Source organism: Crassostrea angulata, chromosome 1, assembly GCF_025612915.1.
Source record: "Crassostrea angulata isolate pt1a10 chromosome 1, ASM2561291v2, whole genome shotgun sequence".
In the NCBI taxonomy this organism is placed as follows: Eukaryota; Metazoa; Mollusca; class Bivalvia; order Ostreida; family Ostreidae; genus Magallana; species Magallana angulata.
The window spans coordinates 14,544,489-14,567,686 of record NC_069111.1 but is presented as its reverse complement, the minus strand read 5'-3'; the positions used below and the strand labels follow the sequence as shown (position 1 = coordinate 14,567,686).

Below are 23,198 nucleotides of genomic sequence, written 5' to 3'. Positions count from 1 at the left end.
GTCAGTAGACCTTTTTTAAACATTCTCTATACATTAACACAAAATGACCATGCTTTTGGCCACACCCTGCATTAAGAATCCAAACCCTATCCACTATATGAGTGTTTTGGTCCTGCCCTATATTCAAAACCCCTACCTTTGGGGAAATGAAATCTAAAAATTTTGGTAGAGGACTTCCTAGTCTACAAAATAATGAATTCAGGTTTCCCTACAGGTGTGTGGGAGTAGAGAAGATAATGTTTAAACATTAAATGCATTAACACTATACATCCATTTTGGCCCCGCCCTAGAGTCAACATCCATTGTCTAAGGGACATAAAATTTATAATTTTAATAGGACTTCCTGGTTAACATAGTTATGAAGTCAGTCTTTCTTACAGATGTGTGAGAGTTTATAAGAAGATTTGTAAACATAATATGCATTAAAACTATATGGCCATATTGCCCCCCCCCCCCCCACAGGCTGAACCCCTGACCCAGGGGCCATGAATCTCACAATTTAGGTAGAAGACTTCATGGACATCATAACCATACATTTAGTTTTTATCAAATATATATGGAAGTAGAGAAGATGATTTTCCAAGATCTAATACATGTTTACTAAATAATTAAATAGCCATATTTGCCCTAGACTCCTGAACCCCTGACCCAGGGGCCATGAATTTCACATTTTGGTAGAGGGCTTCATGAAAATCATAACCATACATTCATATTTTTCCTTAATACATGTGTGGGAGTAGAGAAGAAGATTTTTGAATATTTGGATTTTTTTGCATATTTTGCCCAGCCCGTGGCGCCCTGGGAGTGGTAGAGCCAGGCCTTGTAGTTTTCAAAAAGAAGTTAAAAATGTAAATTGTTAACGCACAACAACGGACGAAGACCAATTGCTTTAAGTCACCTGAGTGTAATTTTGCTATAACCTTCACAGCTGACCTTGAAAATTGGTTCAAGGTCACTACACACCCTCAACCCATAAAGCTCTGTTGTATGTAGTATGAGCCAATAGGGCTAAGTGGAAAGTATAAATGCTCTGAGAAAAGGATTTTTGTGTGGTCCAATATGACTTTGACCCTTTACCTACCAAACATATTCAAGGTCACTGCACACTCTTTGATTTTTTTGTGAATTTTTTTGACAATCTGTGAGTGAAGTATAAGACAGATTGGATCAAATGGAGAAAAGATATTCCTGGACGAGGATTTTATATATAATTCTGCTATGACCTTAACCTTAGACCTAGAAACATGGTTCAAGGCCACTGCAAACACTTAACCCAAAGGCACTCTGTGGGTGCGGTATGAGCACGATTGGACCAAGGGGAGAGAAGCTATGCTCCAGGCAAGCAAACTTGGACAGACAGATGAATGGATGGACGGACGGACAGACTGATCACTATAGAGTGCCTGCAGACCTAATAAAAATTTGTGATATAACTTATCATTTATGCCTCATTTTAAAAAAATTAAAAATCTATATAGCTAATAAATAAATGATTTATTCGGTATCTTTGTTAGTAAACATTTCACCTCTAACTGATAATCGCATATGGAATGGCTGAGCTTTACAGACCATTAATTCTGGTTTCTGTAAGTATTGTAATGGGTAATGATTAATTGTTTGATATAAATGGTATATATTTGGATTAGGAACAGTTTCCTTTTGCTGTCCAGTTCCTAATATATTATATAAACTTTTTAAGTTAAATAAATTATTCTTTTTTACTGTTTTGAAGTTATTAATATGATGCACATGCTTAGCATTAGACTGCACGTTGTCACTAGTCTGCACACTGGCTTGTCCAGTACTATCAGTTTTTACACTCAGAACAACAGTCTTAGGGGCTTCTGCTTGTTGCATATTCCTGTTTTCACTTTCACTTTGAATTCTTTTGCTGTCATTTGTAATGCTTTCATGATGTTCAACAGTTTTGTCTTTCTCCAATGAATCACCATCCGTGGATAAATCAGTTCCACCCCCCAATCCCTTCACAATCTCTTCTTTAGGTCCACTGGGTGGTGCTTCTGCTTTGTCCGGCACCACATTTGATGTGGGGATAGGTGGCTCTGGTTTAAATTGTCTATCCCCTTTCTGCTGCTCTGTGTTTGATACTGGCTCACTTTTCATGGAATCCTTTGATCCCACGCTTCCTTCAACGTTCTCACCATTTGTGGTTTTTCTCAAATCGACTTCCACTTCCACATCACTCATAAAGTTTTCTGTGTCCTTGGATTTTGTTGATTCTAATGTGGAAATTTGTGATTTGAGCAACTCTAAACTAGCCCCCAACTTCAATAAAGTGTTATCCGCATTATCTGATGTTTTCAGGTAATTAGACAATATTTCAATCACAGAGTTCTGAAATCCATTTTCTGAAGACAAGCCATCAGAGGGCAATTCATAATTTAATTCTCCAAGTTTGTCACCATGTAAATCTTGTGTAAAGGATTTCAGTTTTTGTCCTCGGAACCTTGTTTCCTCATCTTCAATGTTGAACAGTGAGAGCAGGTTCAGGTTATCATGCATTTTCTGCAGCACTGCATCGTCTTGTTTCTTCTGGGTACTACAGCAATAAACCGAGGCTGCATCAATAGGGTGAGCTTCTGAGGTGAAAAAATATCCACCTGCGTCTATCACACATTCTCCATTTGGTGTCTGAATAACTGTTCCTCTGCTGCCATTGTTGTGAATAAAGTTGTCAGGATCAAACAACAAATACAGGTATTTTGTTGTCTCTGCTAGGAAAAAACTCTCCATTCTATTGTCTAGCTGGTGTGTGTTTACATTTTTAACCTAAATTTGTGAACAAGGGGCACTGTTATAGATAGTTATATAATAGTTATATAAACAGAATGTAATCATTACCATTCACTTCTTCTAAACATGCCAGTCTACAATATACTGTGGAATCATTAGAATTCAAGGTGGCTCAATTTTTGTCGTATTCGTGGGTAGCCCTTACCCATGAATTTACATCCTCGACGAAAACTAATTATAAAGATTTAGTATTTCTACTGAAACTAAAAACCAACGCATCCACAAAATTACATCCCCATGAATAACCAAAAATCCCACAATTCACGAAAAATGGCCCCCAGGAAATTAAATGATTCTACAGTATGCACTTAATCATACTTTCACTCTGGTCTTCAGAAAAAAATTAAGATTTTTTTTTATCCTTTTTCTATTCTTCTGACATGCAAAAACATAAATGTTTATTCATAACTTGCTCTCTTTACATATAAACTACATATTTTTTTCATACATGTACAATGTTGTTCAAAATAATTTGGGAGCATACTTGCATTCAAACTGATCTTTTTTTTAATTAATAGGACAAATTATGAGGCAGTACATGTACTAACAATAAACAAGATTTTTTTGTGAGGAAAACTACCGGTAATATACTCACAGTTGCATATCCACATTTTGTCTTTGTGCTGTGTTCAATGGCTTCCAACATGTCAATCCCTATCTCAAGTAAGAAGGGATCTTTGGTGGCTTGGTAGAGATATACAGCACTTTCTATCAGTTCTAAAAATAATATAAGCTGTGTAAAGAATGGCACGTTATGGTCACTCAGTTATACAACTACTAAGATTGGTAAGGGAATTACCCAGTACATTTACTGCATTTCTTAAACATAATTTTCCCAAATTATAAAATACATAATTATATTTTAGATACATGTATTACTTTTAGTTTTGGTTTACCAATTACTCGTGGGATTTTAAAAAAATATATGAAAATAAGTTAACAAGAGGCCCAGGGGCCACATCGCTCACCTGAGCAACAATTACCTTAATTCTGATCAAATTAGCATTACAGTATCAAAATATCTTGAAAACTGAGTACAGTAGATCTTGCTAAAAAAAAATTGAAAATCTGCCAATTTTTCTCCACCTCTTATTTTTTGGTAAATACCAAGCCCCTTTTGTTGTTGTACCTCTAAGATTTTTCTCCATTCCTATATACCCCCCCCCCCATTTCGTGGCCCCACTATTCTCTAGGGAATCATGGTTTCATCAAACTTAAATCTACCTTTAATCTCATAACCTGTGCTTTCACACTAAGTACTGAGTTTTGGACCAAAAACTTTCCCAGAATATTTTTAAAGATTTTTTCTATATATTCCTATGTAAAAATTCAAACCGCCATCACTCGAATAGTCTTTAAAAAGAAGATTTTGAAATATTTTCTCTATATATTCCTAAGTAAAATTTCATCCCCCATTGTGGCCTCACCCTACCCCTGGACTATTATTTAAACAAACTTGAATCTATATGATCTGGGGATGCCTCCACTCAAATTTGGGCTTTCCTGGCCTAATACTTTTGAGAAGAAGACTTTTAAAGATTTTCTCTTTATATAAAAAGGTATCCCCCATTGTGGCCCCGCCCTACCCCTAGGGACCATGATTTGAACAAACTTGAATCTACATTATCTGAGGATGGTTACAAATTTGAGATTTCTTGGCCAAATAGTTATTAAAAGAATTTTTTTTAAAGATTTCTCTATATACTCTTATGTAAAAATTGATCCCCCAATTGTGTCCCCACCCTACCCCCGGGGACTATGATTCGAAAAAACGTGAATCTACACTACCTGAAGATGCTTCCATTTTAATTTGAGCTTATCTGGCCTAATAGATTTTGAGAATAAGACTTTTAAAGATTTTCTCTATATATATTCCTATGTAAAACCTGATCCCCCAATTGTGGCCCCACCCTTCCCCCAGGGATCATCATTTGAACAGACTTAAATCTGCACTACCTGAGGATGCTTCCATTTTAATTTGAGCTTATCTGGCCAAATAGTTTTTGAGAAGAGGATTTTAAAAGATTTTCTCTATATATTCCTATGTAAAACTTGATCCCCCAATTGTGGCCCCACCCTACCCCCGGGGACCATGATTTGAACAATTTTGAATCTACACTTCCTGAGGATGCTTCCATTTAAATTTGACCATTTTTAGCCTAATAGTTTTTGAGAAGATGATTTTAAAAGATTTTCTCCATATATTCCTATATACATTTTGATCCCCCAATTGTGGCCTCACCCTACCCCCGGGAACCATGATTTGAACAAACTTGAATCTACACTTCCTGAGCATGCTTCCAATTTAGTTTGAGCTTTTCTGGCCTAATAGTTTTTGAGAAGAAGATTTTTAAATATTTTCTCTATATATTCCTATGTAAAACTTGATCCCCCTCTTGTGGCCCCTCCCTACCCCCGGGGACCATGATTTGAACAAACGTGAATCTACACTACCTGAGGATGCCTCCACACAAGTTTAAGCTTTTCCGGCTGAATAGTTTTTGAGAAGAAGATTTTTGAAAAATACCAACAAATTTATAATAATTCTCAATTATCTCCCCTTTAAAAAGGGCGTGGCACTTCATTTGAACAAACTTGAATCCCCTTCACCTAGTGGTGCTTTGTGCCAAATTTGGTTGAAATCTGTCCAGTGGTTCTTGAGAAGAAGATGAAAATGTGAAAAGTTAACAACGACAACGACGACATCAACGACAACGACAGACAACGGACAAATTGTGATCAGAAAAGCTCACTTGAGCCTTTGGCTCAGGTGAGCTAAAAACGATTAGGTCCCTGTAGAAAACTCAGTACTCTCAGTGTAAGATTTAAAAGAAAAAAAAAATTAAAAGAAATATTTTTTTTTCTGTATGTGTGTTTTATACATTTGAAAACAAAATCAATGAAATACCTGGCCTAAGTGGATACCCCTCCCTCCCTGTGTGGGCCTCACTCTTAGGGATGTTGTAGTATTCAGGTAAAAAACCAAACTGTCTCCAGACTTGATGGAAGTTGTGGATAGTCTTCATAGCACTATCTACATCACCTAATAAGCTCTGAAAAATAAAGACAATTAGTATGCTGAGTTTTTCTTTTTTTTTTAAATATTTTGCTAGCCTAACTCCTGTAGTTCAGCAGGAAATAAGAAAAATTAGGATTCAGTTGAATAGAAGCTTTTAGGAATAACAAATGATTGAAATTACTAGTATTAAATTGTCAAAAGACAATTCTGTTTAATCAAGCAAGGAAAAAGTACATCTGAAACCACAAGTCTCAATCGGATCATAAAAAAAATCTCGATCATATCTTAGATTTTTAAAATTATTTTTCTCTTACATCTATAGCAGTGAATTACCTGAATTCCTGGCCAATATGCATCTAATGAGGTAAACATTGGAAGAGTTATCCCTCCTTTGGACATGTGTGCCCACATATACCAGTCTTCTCTCTTCACATGCTTCACAATGGCTTTTTCATAAACTATTCCAATACAAAAGTACATATAGATGACCCAGGTAGCCTTTTCTATGAGAAAATATTTCTTTTCACCATAAATAAGTACAAAGTCTTGTGTACCGGTGGTGAAAAGATGGAAAGAGTATTCATGATCCTTTAAAAAGAATTCTGGAATTTTACCTCTGAAATGTTCCAGTAGCTCTGGGATATCAAACATAATGGCTCCCTTCACAAGGTACTCAAAGTAGGAATCAATTCCACCTCCAATTCCAGAGTCCAGGGCTGTCCATTTACCTGTTGCTACGTCAATATGATTGCCAACCTGTCAATCAAACAGTAATCAAATCACAATCAAACCTCATTATCCGAAAAAAAAGTCTTCACGATATCTGAAGACTCGAGATACTATGGTTGAACAACAATATAATACTATGGTTACAACTACAATAGTGATTGGGTCTTTCAAATCACTTTGATATAACCAATATCCATGAATATCATTACATCAAAGTTCGAGATTATATTTTTTTTTTTACGATTTAAATGGTGTAAAATGAGAGAGAATAGTCAAATGAAAGAAAACTAATTATGTATAGAAAACAAGAGCATTGCTGCTCAGTACAGCCATTAAGTTAATGTATTCACATACCAAGTCTAGAGAAGATTTTGCATTCCACAGAGCTCGCAATGCTCTTACTGCCACTTTTTCAAACACAGGGTCTCCAATTAATCGACTTAACGTCCCAAACTCAATCAGAAAGGTACCCACTCCTGCTGTACATGTAACAGTTGTCTCTCCCTTGGGTACGCCATGTCGAAGATTAACTGTACCATAAGGCATGCCCGTTGGTGTGTCAAATGCTGGTGGGAATAGTCAATGTTATGTTTCAATTAATCCAACTTAAATTTATCTAATATACAGAACTTTTCATTACAACAAAAAACTTTAAATTTTCTAAAATATATATGGTATCAAATATACTGCAACATGTTTAAATTTTAGCTCTAATTCCAACAATTGTACAAGCATGTATGTACTTTTGTACACTTTTCTCTGATAACATTCCACTACACTGTATAACCATAACAATAATGTACCGGTAAATAATAAATTGCTTTGGCAAAAATGAAACAACCTTTAGTTTTCCTGCAAAATTCTAAGAATGTAATGCAGCAGGCAGGTATTTTATTTTCATTTGCAAGATTCATTTAAATAGCGGAGCATGACAATTTGATCATTATTTTATTACTATAATAAAAAATAACTTAAGTTATTTCCCTTCACATTGTCAATTGCATTAATCAATTCAGTAGCATTTGAGACCACGCCGCAATGACTGAGACACTCATCATTAAAAGTTTTTGGCCTTTTGAGCTAATAGTCTTTATACTTAACTTGTGTCAATCAACAGTACCTGGAAGTAGCCGCCTGGCCACGTCCTCCGCAAGCCGTAATAGTGGGCCAGTACAGGGCCAGCCTGGCTCTACCTCCATGCCCGCCCTCTTTGTGAACAGATGGGCAGATAACAGACCCCCTAAAACTGTAGGAGAAGGCACCTGAATACTTAATGTTAAGAGACACAACGAACATACAAAATTAATGCATGCATTTTTTATAAATCATTTTATTTCTTGGTAAATTTAACTAGGAAACTGAATGAGTGAGACAATAGACCATTTAGTAAGGATGTATTTCAGAAAGTTATTAAACAAAGTATCGTTAATACATGTAGCATTAATAAAATGTATTGCATTGTATTTATTACATAAACAAAACACTTTGAAAATGGAAAGTAGAAAATATAAATATCATTTAATACTAATCCATGCATGTACTTAAGTACTTCCAATTTTTATTCCAAACTGTGCTCTATAGTTTAAGTATAAGCTGTACTTACTTCTGATATTGGTTTCAAAAACTGATGCATTTATGTCAAGATCAAAATTCATTTTATCTATGACCAATTCAGCCACTCGTCGGAATTCTGTGTAGTTCCCCATTATAGCTAATGTGTCTAATGCATCTATCAGGGTTAGTGAATAGCTGTGTAAAAAGAAAAAAATTTAAATGAAATAATTACATTGATTACACTTCAGGAATGTTCATTTTCAAGTGATTTCTGCTACATTAAAGACACAGCTAGTGTATAACTAATACATATGTGTCTATTCTCTAAAAAAGGAAACTGGTTTTTATTCTTTTCTTGTACATGTATCTATAATTCTGTATTGGTATCCAGCTTTCTGGGTTTTCATTTGAAAAAAAAAACAAATTTAATTAAACAAACAATACATGTATAATAATTATATTCATGCTTATAATAATGTACAGATTATAATTAAATACTTATCACAAAACTGCTTTATACCAGTATGTATACAGATAAATATTTTCTACACCTACTCATTGTAATATGTCTCAACTAAGAGCATTGTGAATTTGTGATTCAAAGTAATATTATAACCATATTCCTGAAAAATAACTTTGTCCTTCAGATGAAATACTAATATTAAAGCTGCTTGGTCTGATTTTTTTGTTATTACAGTATCAAATTTTTTTCCATACAAACCATTTATCTTAGAAAGTTATGGACTTTCTCCTATCTACACGAGCAGAATCAGTCTCCTTTCAAAGTTAGAAATATTCAAAGTAAATAAAAATAATTTCTTTTTGGGCAAGCGAAAAAACAAACCAAAGTGCATCACAGGAATTCTTAGAAAAGGAAACCGTTTGGTTTCGTCCCCCGAATGATTGGGGTTATTCAACCCGCATGCTATAAATCGATTGTAAAGAAAGCAAACTTCAGAAATATTAGCAAACAAAACGTACACATGTTTATTTGTAATTTGTCTGATTATTTCGACCTTTATTTAATGGGATGTCAAAGTCGTAATACAACCATATCCGTCTCGTTGTCAGGGGTGAAATTTAACATGAGGCGAAATAATGCGGTACCCTTTTATGTTGTTTGTTTGTCAGCAAATTTTGTACATATTTTTCTTCATTGAAATTTGGCTTAAGGTGGATCTCTACACCAAATAAGTGTAGGAGATTTTTGTTGCATGCATTTGTTACCAATACTAGGCACAGTATTCAACAATAATAGACCTCAAAATACAGTACACTATTTTCTAGAGAATTTTTAAAATATCAGTCTGGTTCCAGATAACCCCTTATTTATCAAAATTTTAAACATTTCTGTTTTAAAATTCTTATGAAAGTGAAATGTTATTAAGTTTAGAAATGAAAAACAAAAAAATCATGAATAAAGTTTGTATGATTTTTATTGGAATCCACATAAATATGAAACTAAAATATAAAAAAATTCTTTTAAGGCAAACTGCTGGACAAAATCCCACAAAAGCCTGAAAATATAAACAATATTCGTCGGTCAATGGGATGAAGAAAAGAAATTGAATGAAATTGAAAAATTAAAGGAAATACTTAATTATTGCAAAAATCTTGGTATGAAAGATCCTGTTTAAGAGTTGTCTTTCTTTATTTTACATGGTCTCAAATATCTTGGGATCAATTTTTTAATTAAGAAAAATCACGAAGAAAAATTAAAAAAAGGAACAAGTCTATGCTAAATATGTAGATATAAGATTGATAGTGCTTCTGATAATGTTTGAAGCTGAAAAATTATACTTTTGATGAATGCATTATAGCGAGCGCAGCTCGCCGGCGCGCAGCGCCGGCTAGCGAAGCGAGCTCTAAGAACCAGTGTGCGCGGGAAAAAGAACGAGCTAAACCTACAGTTCATCAAACAAAATTTTTTGTCTACGTCCCATAATGCTCTCTAATGTTTTCACCCGTGGTGCTATGCCAAAAATGGCCGACTTTCAACTCGTAATTTACGGTGACTTAAAGTTTGAAGACACGTTTTGAGTACCGCATATGCTTTGGCGAGACTCAAAAGATTTGTTACATGCTTCCATACCTTCGTATTGAGTCGAGAAACGTAAACAAAGACGAACAAAGTCATGGATGACGTCACAGTGCACTCGCGCTATATTTCCCGCGAAAAATTTAGAGGTGGATCAAACATCTGTAATGAGTGTACTGGCTATTTCAATATAGTCTGCGATACCTGCCTCATTGACATATGATTTGTTTTTAATCTTTTTTTAATATAGAGATTTTATATATATATATAAACTAACAAGGGCCATACTTTACTGTCATGTCGATCCATTTTTAAAGTAATTGTGCATGCATGTACCGTGCAGTAGGCAGGTAAGTATATGAATAGGAAGGAAATAAACAATAGGACATTTTGAACTAAATAAAAAGGAATAAAATGAAAAAATAAACAGTTAAAAAATTATGTAGATATTGCATATAGTCAGACCATTAAATAAAAGTGGGAAATTACACACCTACAAACAGGTACCGGGCTCTCTCTCTCTCTCTCTCTCTCTCTCTCTCTCTCTCTCTCTCTCTCTCTCTGGGTAGGGGGTTGCGCTGTATATATCATAACCATTAAAATTAGTACATTTGGCATACTTATTGTAGAGCAATACTCTCTCAAAAATTCTTTGACGTTCGTTGATACCTAAATAAAACTATAAGTTGACAATGATGCAAGGTACAGTATGTGTAATTCTTGCTGCACTCGCCAGAACGGTAGCACCGTAAAACATATTATATATTTAACTCTTTAAAACAAAATATAAGTAGTTAATTATATTATAAATTGCCTTTTACTTTTTTATATACAATAGCAATTATAAACAACAACCAAACGTATATTAATACATACATTAGATGTCCATAGTGATACACATGCATGTGTGGAAATGAAAAACATGCTCCTTTTCAGACTTCTGTCTTTCCCTCATTTGGCTTGCAAATCCGGGCTTCCACTGCTATTGCTACCTAGCTGTATTTATGTTAATCAAAATACATTAGTTTAATGTCAAAGTTTCAATGAAAGTCTTTTACTGCAAATGTTTTTTTTAATTTGGAAAGTTAGAATCAATTCAAGAGATCGTACTACGGTACTTTCGTTTTATAGCGAGCGCAGCGAGGCGGCGCGAAGTGCCGCTCGCATAGCGAGCTCCATAGACAACGTATACGAACGGAGGAAATTCGAGTTGAAATCTGCACATTGTTCAAAGAAATTTTTATGAGGCCACGTGAAAAAGTTCTACTATCCCAATGATCCTTTGCAGTGCATAGCAACATGGTGGAACAGGAAGCGTTTCTAAGGAAAATTCTTACCTCTAAATCGCATACATCATTTTCATTTAACAATAAAAAATCCTTTTATAAAATTGAAGTAAATAGCACATATGCTAACGTTAAAAAAAACGTACGTACCTATCTGAACTCTTGCTGACATGCATTTCCCTGCCCGAATTTGTCCGACAATTTACGAAAACTGTCGAGCAAAAGAAAGTTTAGAATGACGTCACAGTGATCTCGCGTTTTAATTTCCCGCGATACATTTAGAGGTGGATCAAGCATCTGTACTGAATATAACGTGTAGGAAGTACTCAGTATCAGTGTTAACGGTGATTCTTTGGCTAATTAGTTTTGTTTTGATGATTTTTTTTTTGCTCAGTAAATACATATGCAAGTTCCATATTCTAAATTTACTGTCATATTGATCCAATCAGATCATATATGCATACGTTAGGTACCGTAGGTGACAAAAAATAATTAAAACAGAAAAGTCCAATCATTATTAGATCTACGTGCAGCCACGTCATTTTGTACTGAATGAATAAATAAAAGAAAAAAATTAAACTGTTAAAATATCTACATTGTACATGTATTTGTTATAGTTGCATACGTGGTCAAACCTTTCAATAATATTGGATATCACACACTAGAAAAGGGTGAGGGCACACGTCTACATTAACGCTTATATAGCGTAAAAAAATTAAAAAGATTGAAAACAAAATTGATGTCACAGAGGAAAATGATTAAAACACTGATAACAACAAGGAACAAAATGAGAAATAACACAGACACACAATCTATTGTTTACTGATTTTAATGATTATTATTAAAAGGTAAAGGAATGATAAAACATAATTGTATTTACATGAAAAAAAACCAAACGGCTTCGTGTTTCTCAAAATATTTTAATGAATCTGTTTAACAATGCTCAGTGGTCGCATAGGCGTCGGAACCGGGGAGGGGGGGGGTTAGCCTAAGGTTTTTAGGTATTTCATGATTTGGTAGGTAAAAAATTTGTTTGGAACTATAGGTATACTTCCACCCCCCCCCCCCCCCCCCCCCCCCCCCCCCCACGAATTAGCATTTTCATGATTTTGGGAATTAGGTTTTTTCTTTTTGCTTTTCAAGATTTCTGAGGATTAGTCAAGCCCCCCCCCCCCCCCCAACCACTTTCAATTTGCTTCCGACGCCACTGAGTGGTAATTTGTTTAAGAGTATAAGCCTAGGAAGGGAACATTGGAATAAAAGTTTGATAACTTCGGGTTCCTTGCGGTGGTAAAAGTTTTCGAGGCAAATCCAAAGTTTTTTGGTTAGGGCAAGTCCACGGGTTGCATTTAACAATGATGACAGATGTGTGGTTCCTTCTGCGCTCGCCCCAACGGTCACACCGTAAAACATATTATTCATCATACATATATAGTTTAAATGAAAATTTGACATCTGCTTACCTATATCGATAATCCGTCACATATGTATGATCGTCTGTTGCAGATGACATGACAAAAATGTATTGCCAATATAGCAGCAGAGCAGGGAAACTGTATATTATTTAGATTCCACGTTTTCCGTACAAAACAGCTGATAATCAATGTTAGTTAAAAGCTTTAAACAGGAAGAAAATTGACATATTTTCTAAGCGTTTTGGTGATTTCCTATCTTATCTCCTTAATTAGAAGAGTTCAATTAAACGGTGTATAGCTATTTTGTACCACGACATAATGTTATCAATCCGGAACACAATGGCGTTTCGAACGGAAGTCAGACATGTTGTGACGATGTAGCCTTCCACCTTAATTAACTAGAAAAAACTACTGCAATGTCTATTATTATACATATACTAAGCATAATCATTAAATCATCATTTAAAAGCGTGCATAAAACTTGATATAAAATCGGACCAAGCAGCTTCAAGTTAGTTTGAAATAAACAGAGAGAAATTTTCATCTGAAGACATTTTTAAAGGTTCTCTTTGAGCAGTTAAGAAACAATTTTTACAATACAGTCAAAAAACTTCGAATTTCTTTTCTTGAATACAACTGAACATTCACAGAAACTCTGACTGAAAAATTCCATTGGATCAATGTGCAGCTGGTCATAATTTTCTTTTCACACACACCTTGCCGGTAGAGCTGACTTCACTGCCAGTGCAGCAATCATTATGATGACCTAATCTGATTAAAACTACCCTCCTCTTTTACAATGATACAATAAGAAAACAGGGTACGTGGTTTTAATCAGACTGCATGCCTCTTTCATGCCTCTAAACTAAAATTCTTAAATTTATTTGTTTGCTGGTAGAAAATGGTGGCCATCTTTCTGCACATGAATTTAACACATATCACTTTCTGAACTTGATGACTGTATTTTAAAAGATTATCTATTTAGCTATACAGTAATTCAGCAGCTAACATATGTTTGTCTTTCTATTTGCCTATTGAAAAAAAATACATCCTTACCTCCCCCAAGTGTCATGGCCATCACATGTGAGAGGACGCAACTCATCATATGGATAAGCATATTTTATGTATCCGTCATAAGCATGATGAAACATAGACACTACTTTCTCTCTGCAAAATATTAAAGGAAAAAATCACAATTATATTGACGACGGACGTAACATTGCATATATGTGTGACGGTCAGACCGGTTCGAATACCGGCGCCAGATAGCTCAGTTGGTAGAGCACCTGACTAGAGATTCAGGGGGCCCGGGTTCGAATCCCGGTCTGGTCCGTCATTATTTCTCCCATCCCGTTACATTTGGTGCCGTGACCAACCCCTGGAACTGACAGGTTAACTCCTGCCAGGGGAAGAGCCTGGGGTGTTCTTCGGGGACGAAGATCATTTAAGGGGGGAGGAATGTGACGGTCAGACCGGTTCGAATACCGGCGCCAGATAGCTCAGTTGGTAGAGCACCTGACTAGAGATTCAGGGGGCCCGGGTTCGAATCCCGGTCTGGTCCGTCATTATTTCTCCCATCCCGTTACATATGCAAGTATCATTACTTATCATAGCATTCATTTTTAAATAAACGCTCTTTATCAATTCAAACATGTAATATTTCTTCGTAAAACATTGGAATCAACTTAAATAGAATGTTATATACTGCACAGTGAGAAGGCAGTGAAGTTTTGTTTCGAATTTTCTCTATCCATCAGCAGACGATTTTCCATTTCTAACATTACTGAAAGTTGAAGGATAATTGTCATGTAAATATTTACTTTACAATATATTACCTGTATAATTTTATGTCATCTTCGGTAATTTTTCTCTGTGAACAGACTGTTAAAGTGTTTATATTAAAGAGAATAAATACACAGATGACACGTTCCCTCATTGTCGCCCCTGATTTGTTATGAAACTAATGAACGTAAAATACAAAATATTGGTTTTTATTTTACTAAAAACTGTCATAGAATATAATATATGACAATTTATATATATTTAGCATTTGATTTAATCGAAGATAAATTGTTAGAGTTCTAAGTATTTAAATAGAATTGATTCATAAATGAAGTGAAATTTAAAAGAACAAGATTTGCGTTATTTAACCAGTTTCTTATAGAGACTTCCTTTTCCGGTTTTAGGCCATATTGAATTGGCAAGTGAGTGTCTTGACGCAGTTAAATCTAACGATATCGGCTTGTATACACTATTTTTCTACATGTTTTAACCGATATTGCAAATAAAAAACATTCTTCTACACCTTGATAGGCTATTATTGATTTCGTTTGGAGTATGAAACCAATTTAACTCGTTTGTTTACACTGTCTCTCCTGTAAACCCATTTTCAGCATAGTGTTTCACGAGGTTGTTGAGTAATTCCAAATGTAACAATCGAATGAATAATGTATTTAAGTGATATTACTGTGTAAATGCCCAATCTGGTTAATGACACCAAGTCAAAGAGTTACGACTTAAGCATTTTTTGTTATGGAAGACACAAGTTTATATTACTTGGAATATATATTTTTCATCATATATTTTACATCTCCAGAGATTACTTAAATGTAAAATAATGAATTCATAACTTTAGGTATAAAAGCTGTAATATGTCACACTTTTAAGAATTGTTCATGAAGTTGCACTTCATTTTATATGTCTATACCGCACTATATTTCTACTGCTACTGTGTATATATATAAGGTTATCTTGCAAGACGTCACAGGGTAGTTTGTACTAAATATAAATACTTATAGGCTTAAGTGTTCAGAAATTTGTCCATTCCAAAGCTTTCGTAATTAGCAGTATTAAAATATTTTTAAACTGATCAGCTGTATCTATACTGTATTTTTCGGGGCATAGGCCGGTATTTTTTTCTCCGGTGAGCGAGCCCTGGCCTATCCCCCGGGATCGGCTAATGAGTAATTGTAGACTCAGAGTTGAAAAAATTAAACAGTAAAATATAAAATCCACTGTTTTTATCCATTGTACTGTTGTAGCAGTTTATTATGAGGGTTGGGTTTTTTTCATCTGTTTGAACTATTGTTCGATAGTTGTCCCGTTGATAAATTTTGTAATGACATCGTGAGTAATATAATGTACAGTACTGTACGAGGTATTTCTTTACAACTCCAATGAAAAGATTTTTTTTCCCACGTTCGTGTATGAACCCTGGAAACTATTATTGCGTAGTAAAAAAGAAAACGAAACCGGGTAGAATGTAATATGACGGAATTTTTGTGAATTCTTCATGTCTGCGTTTGTGGGAATTACTGGTCTTGGGTGTAGAATAAATTAAATGCTTTGTGTTTTTACAATTAATTTTCTGTTGGATGAAATAACGGTATTCTGGTGTCGTGTGTATATACAAAGGTGTGAACCCCGTGACTAAAACACAGTATGGGGGCACGTAGTGTACACCGTTGCACTTCTTTGCATGAACTGTGTTTTTAACATTACAACTTCTCTGCATAACGGCAAGTCACTATTTAATTAATGAATAGAAAGAACACAAATTAAATATTTTATGTTTGGTATTTCGTTTTCTCATTTCTCATAGCGATTACGGGGGATAACTCTATTTGAATATGAAACCACGTGTTGAGCTAATGGACGCCATACCCCGTATTTACAAATAGCTTTCAAAGTATAACTTGATTAAATGAAATTTAGCAATAAGGTATTAATAAAATATAAAAGGTTTGGTAAAATATTATACTTAGTTCTACAAGACAGAACCACGGTGGTTTGTGTTGCAATTAAATTTACACTATGTAAAATTACGATACGTAATGATACACCGACGAATACGGAAGAGACCAAACAGCTACAAAACACAGATGTATTTTTAAAAATTTCTTAAAATATATATGTTAAGCAAATTTAATAACTTTAATTACTCTTTTGACTTTCTACATCGATTTTCTGAAAGTATATACTTAATACGATGACTTCCTTAAACAGCGGTCATACTTTCACTATAGTAATCATTGATTGAAAATCGGCTTATCCTCCAATTCGGCTAGTCTAAGGATTTTCCTTGAATTTTGTCTAAAAATGAGCAATTCGGCCTATGCCCCACATCGACATATGCCCCGAAAAATACAATACTAGCTTTTGGCCTTTTTTTTTTTCTGAAAAAATGAACATCATCATGGTAATCTGCATTGATGTTATTGTTTTTCAGGATGTTGATGCCTAAGAAAAACCGTGTGCAAATATTTGAATACTTGTTCAAGGAAGGTGTTTTGGTAGCTAAGAAAGACTTCTCAGCCCCAAAGCATCCAGAAATTGATGTCCCTAACCTTCATGTTATTAAGGCATTAACAGTAGGTGAATTCTTGGATAAATGTATTTATTTGGATGTATATAAACAACAGAGAATTTTTTAAATCCTTGAATCTTGTTCAGTAATAAATTTATCTTCAAATCAAGAAAATTTCAACACATAAACATTTTAAACATTGTATATAAATTAGAGATAGTACAAGTGTTATTCTCTTTGGCCAGTGCTCTATGTCAATAAATAACTATTTTCTAGTTATTTACAAATATTAATTTCAAATTTGCAGTCTTTGAAGTCACAAGGCTATGTAAGGGAACAGTTCTCATGGCGTCATTATTACTGGTACCTGACAAATGAAGGCATCCAGTATTTACGTGATTATCTCCATCTGCCAGCAGAGATTGTTCCAGCTACGCTAAAGAGACAGACAAGGCCCGAGACGGCTAGACCCAGACCCAAGGGTAATTTGAAACAATTTTTATTTTATCACCATGTTTTATAATGTAGTTATCAAATGTTGAGTTGATTATTGTGCATGCAGAGGTTTGATCCGAAAGTAGTATATCGCAGATGTGATAAAATCGTGAAAGTGTTGGGTACAAGTGAACTATACATCAGCTAAAACTCATATGGTACAAAATTTCAGCCTTATTAATATTGTTTATGAAAGATTTAAAAATAATAGTCTCTTTTGATGATATCAATTTAATATGTAGAAGAGATGAGATGATCAAAAGTAATAAGATTATGTGAGTAACAGTTTCGATAGATAATTGACATTTTATTTTTGAAGCCTAATATTTGTGCTTTATGAAGTAACGAACGTGATGTTTTATTCATATTTCATTTCATACAAAGAGACTTGAAACAAATCCTTAGCACATCCCTAATGCTCATAAAAACCTTAGATGGCAGCTTTTAAGTTTCGATCTAACCAGCTTTATTTCAACCCACTGCATTCTATTTTTAAAAGATAATAGATGTTCAATTATATGCTTTCTAGAGTATGATAAATTTGTCTTCTGTATTATCTGAGTAAAAAAAACAGAATTTATGAAATTTTTCAATTCAAATTTATTATTATCCCCTTGCCAACTTGTTGCGAAGGGGATAAAGCATTGATGATGTGCATGTGTATGTGTGAGTGTGTGTCTTCAGCTTGGAAGCAAGTGTAAAAGAAAACCCTTGCATGGATATTTATCAAACTTCGTACACTTATTTGGCATGGTAAAAGGACAAACCCTGTTAATTTTTAAGTCAATTAAATGACTTTTTAATATATCGATCGTTAAGATAAAAGAATTTTAAACAGGAATTTCATGTACGACTTGACAATAACTACTTCCGCTTCACTTCTGTGAAACCAAAGGGAAAGTAAGCAGTTCAAATCAACAACCTGATATTTTTTGGATTTAGATCTAGTACAGGTGAAGAAAAAGTAGTTTTTGTAGTAATGGAGGGTTAGTAGAATGTGGTCTCCTCATTTACATAACTATATATTCCTAAATAATGCATCCCCCATACAATAACTCATGTCGCGAGGGGATGCTCCGCTTAGCGGTGTCCTTGTCAAAATTACATTGGTGCATCTGATATTTTCTATGATTTAATGCTATTATCATTGTAAAGTATTTTGCGACATAACCTTTGGATCAAACCTTGCACTGCTAGCAATAAATGAATGTTTGATTATGTATTAAAAATTGAAAAATTTCTAAAATTGATCTCTGTAAAATGTTTTTAAAAGTGACAAAACTAGAAATTATATGAATGAAGATAAAATATCTGTGTTAAATTTGACTGTATTATTTTATATATTGTACAGGTCCAGAAGGCCCCCGTGGAGCCCCTGGGGCACAAGACAGGGCTGAATACAGAAGAGCAGCACGTAAGTACCCTGGGACAAATATGGGATAGAGCTGAATATGATACCAAGAATTGATATTTTGATACTTTGGACTTCCAATATATTCTAATTAGATTCATCAATGACATGTACTTTGGTTTTATCAATAAGGAGTCAATCTACAAAATCATTGTCCACAAATTGAAGTATGCTCAATACTTTCTTTTTCACTATCGCATCGTTGAAGCTTCAGTGCAGATAGCAATTACTTAACAAGAAGCAGACCTAACTTAATTGATATTAATCACAAGACAGATTAAGTGGTTGTATACATAAATTTTGTTGTGTGAATTTTATTAGCCGGAGGAGACAAGAAGACCGAGAGTGGTGCTGGTGCTGACCCATCCTTCCAATTCGTAAGTACTGTATTCGTAATCCAGGCTTGGGGCGAATTACATTGTAAAGTATTACATTACCATTACAACTTGGATTTTGACATTAAATTACCATATCTATTGCTTAATTTTCTTGAAGTAAAGTAATGCATTACCATTACTTTGTGGAAAGACGATAAGTTGTAAAAAAGTTAACTTAAGAGATTAGCAAATGTTTCAAATATAAAACATAATTTAACATATATACGACGTTATTATTTGTTCACATCATAAATGTTTTTGAATTGAGTACAGCAATAAGTATTGATTTTATCAAACATGTTAGCGAGTCAACAACTACAGTTCTTTTTGTATTAAAGAAAGGATGAGAAGGTTTTCATTATATGTTCTTCATTGGTATTGTAGTTATTTTTAGACTATGAAATGAAAAATTAAACAAATGATAGAACTTGGCATTTTGAATCATTAACATTCCTTGGACTTTTGCCACTTCCTGAACTGTTTGAAATCTTAGATGTATTGATTTTTTTATCTGTAGAGAGGAGGATTTGGTCGAGGCAGGGGATCATCTGCACCCCCACCACAGTAGGGAGTCATGTGATATTTATAGGGACAATAAATCATCAACAGTCTGTCTGTCTTCTGGTTTGGTTTTGTCATCAGTTGATGTAGCTGCAGGGCTGTAGATCCTGGTCTTGAAAAAACTTCAGATTGACGTCATGGGAGCTACAGTGCCTACCATAGTATATAAATAGTTTCTGCTTGGGAGGGTAACAGTTGAAATTGACACCCCGAGGAAACTATTGTCAACAGACGCGAAGCTGTTACCCCGCTACCCTCCCAAGCAGGCACTATTTCATTATACTGAATGTCTTAATTTTAAAGAAAACTTTACTGCTTTTATATAGGAATAACTTGAATTCTGTGGCGAACTGTACGCAATTAATTTTCGCGCTTGTAACAATTCGTATTATTATACTTTCATGTTAAGTACTGAAATCTGATTGGTCTAGACACAGTTGATTATCCGTTCTATTACCCTCAGCGTTAGCAACATACTTGGCAACGGGTAACAACGAATTGTTACATGGGCGAAAATTATTCGCGTACAATTCGCCATAGAATTCACGTTATTCCTATATAAAAGCAGTAATTAGATAGGTTTGAACCATATTCTATAGGTACTGTGTGACATGTACAGAATTAAATCTTACGAGAGTGATATAGACATATTTTCCAGTGTCTGCCTGTGATAACACTACGTATCGATTTTGTACAATATATAAACCTTAACAAAATACGCCAAATTAAGGCGCCAGCGGGGTTTGTTTATTTATATTTAAATATCTAATCGTACGATGGCTTAAAATGTTATAAATATAAGTAATAAAGTACAATTCTTTGAATATTATGTAGTGATAATTTCGGTCGGGGCGTGATTAAATCTATCCTAAAGCCCTTCGGGCTTTATTGGATTTGATCACGCCCGACCAAAATTATTACCTCATAATACTCGAAGAATGATTCATTATTCCTTAAATCCTGCAAATATGTAGAAAATGTCTGAATTTTTGAAAAGCAAATTTTGCAAGAATTGTACCTTTGAGGCCATATAAAAAATTTGACATCAGTGACCCCTTTGTTTTAATTATGTCAAAATGATATAGGCAAACTGGATTAATTTTGTAAAACTCGATATTCAAAAAGTTTTTATTTCAAATCGAAATTGTATATTTTAAGTGCAAAAAGGTCGCACACAAATTAATGCAGCTTCGAACAATTTATTTTCGTAATTCTTCTATCCGTTGTGCATAATTAAAAACAATATTTCAAGAAAATAGTTTGCTTAAGGTGGCTCTATACCCCACTTTTTGATGACGCAGAACGCAAAAAAGTAAATCTGGAAGAATGCAATTCCGGTACTGGCTGATTTAAACTGAGGCGAATTATATGGGGACCGCTCTTATGAAAATTTGTTAAATGGATAGATTTAATTTAATTGGAAAATTCATTACTTAAGGTGGAATGTCCCTCTGATAAGAGAGATAACTTCTGTAGAAAATAATATCACTTTGTTTCTGTTAACTCACAATTATTAAGGCATGTAACAACAAGGGAGGTGGTGCTGGGTCCTAATTTATGTTGGAAGGCGATAGACTTATTTAAATTAATTCAAATATAGAAAAAAAATTTGACCGGAACGAATTGAACCCCAGGGCTTTTTTGAAGCAGGGGGCAAAAAAGTAAAGAAAACTTTTACAAAATATTACAAGAAATGTATCATAATGATTAAGTATTTATGAGACAATACATGTATCTACATTACTATTCCCCCCCACCCCCTCCCTCCCCATCCCGATGGATAATTTTTTTTCTAAATATAATTTTTTTTATATACTTGTTCAGTGAGTACATGTACAGTTGATGTTTGATGTTTTAGGCCAGAGAATATTTGGATGGAATGTTTTTATTTCTTTATCTATAGCTCGTTCACAGAGCTGAATGAATTATAATTGGGAAAAATGTGACTTATAATAACATTTCAAATGTTTAAAATTTAATTAGGCTTTTCTATTCTGAGGGAGCAGATATGGGAAAACAAAATTAAAAAAAAACCCACCAATATCTCATTTGATTCAATACAATAAATCCCTATATTGATATTATACCAATTCCTGGAAGATTATTCGCTTGATCCACTTGTGTTATGACAAAATTTATGCTCTGGTTTAAATTTTTAGGATTTCTTACAGAATATATGGATCCATTTACTATTATCTTATCCAAATTTGAAAACAGAAAACCTTTTTCTGAAAATTTAGAATCTATGGCAATTTATCATGCAGTGTATGTAAAACATGTATGTAAAACCTTCAAAAGTCTATGATAAAGAAAGATAACTCTTGCTGATTGAAGCAATTTTTGTTGCAAACCTATACAACAAAGTAGTATTCTGAACTAAAATGCAGCGCTTCAATATGTTTTGTAATATGAAATGAAAATGTATATAACTATATATTATTTTCATATACATTTTAGATTTTTAATTTTATGCTGCGATAATAAAATTTTGCTTTTTCTAATCACTATGTCTAGATTTCTTCATATTATGATTAGACACATTATCAATATTTGAAAAATCTAGCAGCGCTTCATCACTTCATTTTTGTTTCATATGAATCGATTGATATTGACTTTGATGAAAATCAATATGAATTTTTTTTAAAAATATATGGCAAAATTAATAGCAGAGGGATATTACACCTTAACAAGTAATGTGGTATGTGACACCTTCACGTTGTGTCGTATTATTTATCGAAATAAACAATAAAATCAAGTATAGTTTTAAAAATAGTAGTTTCTTTCCCATCACCGACATCTTACAGCGTTGCGCAGTGGGGTAGTGGGTTCACTACAAATCTGGAGATCATGAGATCGAATCCCGTTGAGAACAATAACTTTTTTACTTTCCAAAATTTTATAAAACGTATTTTTTGGTTGAATACTGTGAAAGAAAATTCTAAACCGGTGAAAGTATTTCAATTATGACATACTTTAATCCACATTCATATCGACAGATGTTCCTTACCACCTTACGGGGATGCGAGGGTGGCTTTGAATTTCTCTCAGGTTGGGATACATAAATCCTATTTGTTAATTTATTTATTTGACTTAGTTTTGCATTAAAGCGAATATATTCACTTACATAGGCCTATAATGAAATATGTATGTATTGATTATTCCAACATGATATTTAGGAAATTTTCTTCAACTC

The 23,198-nt window shown here is 34.0% G+C and overlaps 2 protein-coding genes and 2 non-coding genes across 4 annotated transcripts; 3 read left to right on the top strand and 1 right to left on the bottom strand.

Moving 5' to 3' along the window:
* Window positions 1-1,479: 1,479 nt before the first annotated feature.
* LOC128156813 (ER degradation-enhancing alpha-mannosidase-like protein 2) lies at window positions 1,480-14,803 on the bottom strand. Its single transcript, XM_052819118.1, has 10 exons — window positions 14,691-14,803; window positions 13,912-14,022; window positions 8,166-8,311; window positions 7,683-7,808; window positions 6,917-7,128; window positions 6,448-6,589; window positions 6,167-6,291; window positions 5,723-5,867; window positions 3,410-3,531; window positions 1,480-2,790 (listed from the first exon to the last, which is right to left on the bottom strand). The coding sequence occupies exons 1-10, from the start codon at window positions 14,789-14,791 to the stop codon at window positions 1,495-1,497; spliced, it is 2,526 nt and encodes an 841-aa protein (XP_052675078.1). The 5' UTR covers window positions 14,792-14,803; the 3' UTR covers window positions 1,480-1,494.
* Trnas-aga (transfer RNA serine (anticodon AGA)) lies at window positions 14,115-14,189 on the top strand. The gene has a single exon. It is a non-coding gene; the product is annotated as a tRNA-Ser (tRNA).
* Trnas-aga (transfer RNA serine (anticodon AGA)) lies at window positions 14,344-14,418 on the top strand. The gene has a single exon. It is a non-coding gene; the product is annotated as a tRNA-Ser (tRNA).
* A 167-nt stretch (window positions 14,804-14,970) lies between the features above and the next one.
* Window positions 14,971-20,055, top strand: LOC128168229 (40S ribosomal protein S10-like). Its single transcript, XM_052834420.1, has 6 exons — window positions 14,971-15,059; window positions 17,084-17,225; window positions 17,469-17,643; window positions 19,008-19,070; window positions 19,389-19,444; window positions 19,962-20,055. Exons 2-6 carry the CDS (start codon window positions 17,085-17,087, stop codon window positions 20,010-20,012), a joined length of 486 nt encoding a protein of 161 aa, XP_052690380.1. The 5' UTR covers window positions 14,971-15,059; window position 17,084; the 3' UTR covers window positions 20,013-20,055.
* Window positions 20,056-23,198: the final 3,143 nt, after the last annotated feature.

Coding starts and splice junctions, on each gene's coding strand:
- LOC128156813 (XM_052819118.1), bottom strand. CDS start 14,791: ATGAGGGAACGTGTCATCTGTGTATTTATTCTCTTTAATATAAACACT. Junction 8,312..13,911: donor GGCCATGACACTTGGGGGAG/GTAAGGATGTAT, acceptor CTTTTTACACAG/CTATTCACTAACCCTGATAG. Junction 6,292..6,447: donor GCTACTGGAACATTTCAGAG/GTAAAATTCCAG, acceptor GTATTGGAATAG/TTTATGAAAAAGCCATTGTG.
- LOC128168229 (XM_052834420.1), top strand. CDS start 17,085: ATGTTGATGCCTAAGAAAAACCGTGTGCAAATATTTGAATACTTGTTC. Junction 19,071..19,388: donor TGAATACAGAAGAGCAGCAC/GTAAGTACCCTG, acceptor GAATTTTATTAG/CCGGAGGAGACAAGAAGACC. Junction 19,445..19,961: donor CTGACCCATCCTTCCAATTC/GTAAGTACTGTA, acceptor TTTTATCTGTAG/AGAGGAGGATTTGGTCGAGG.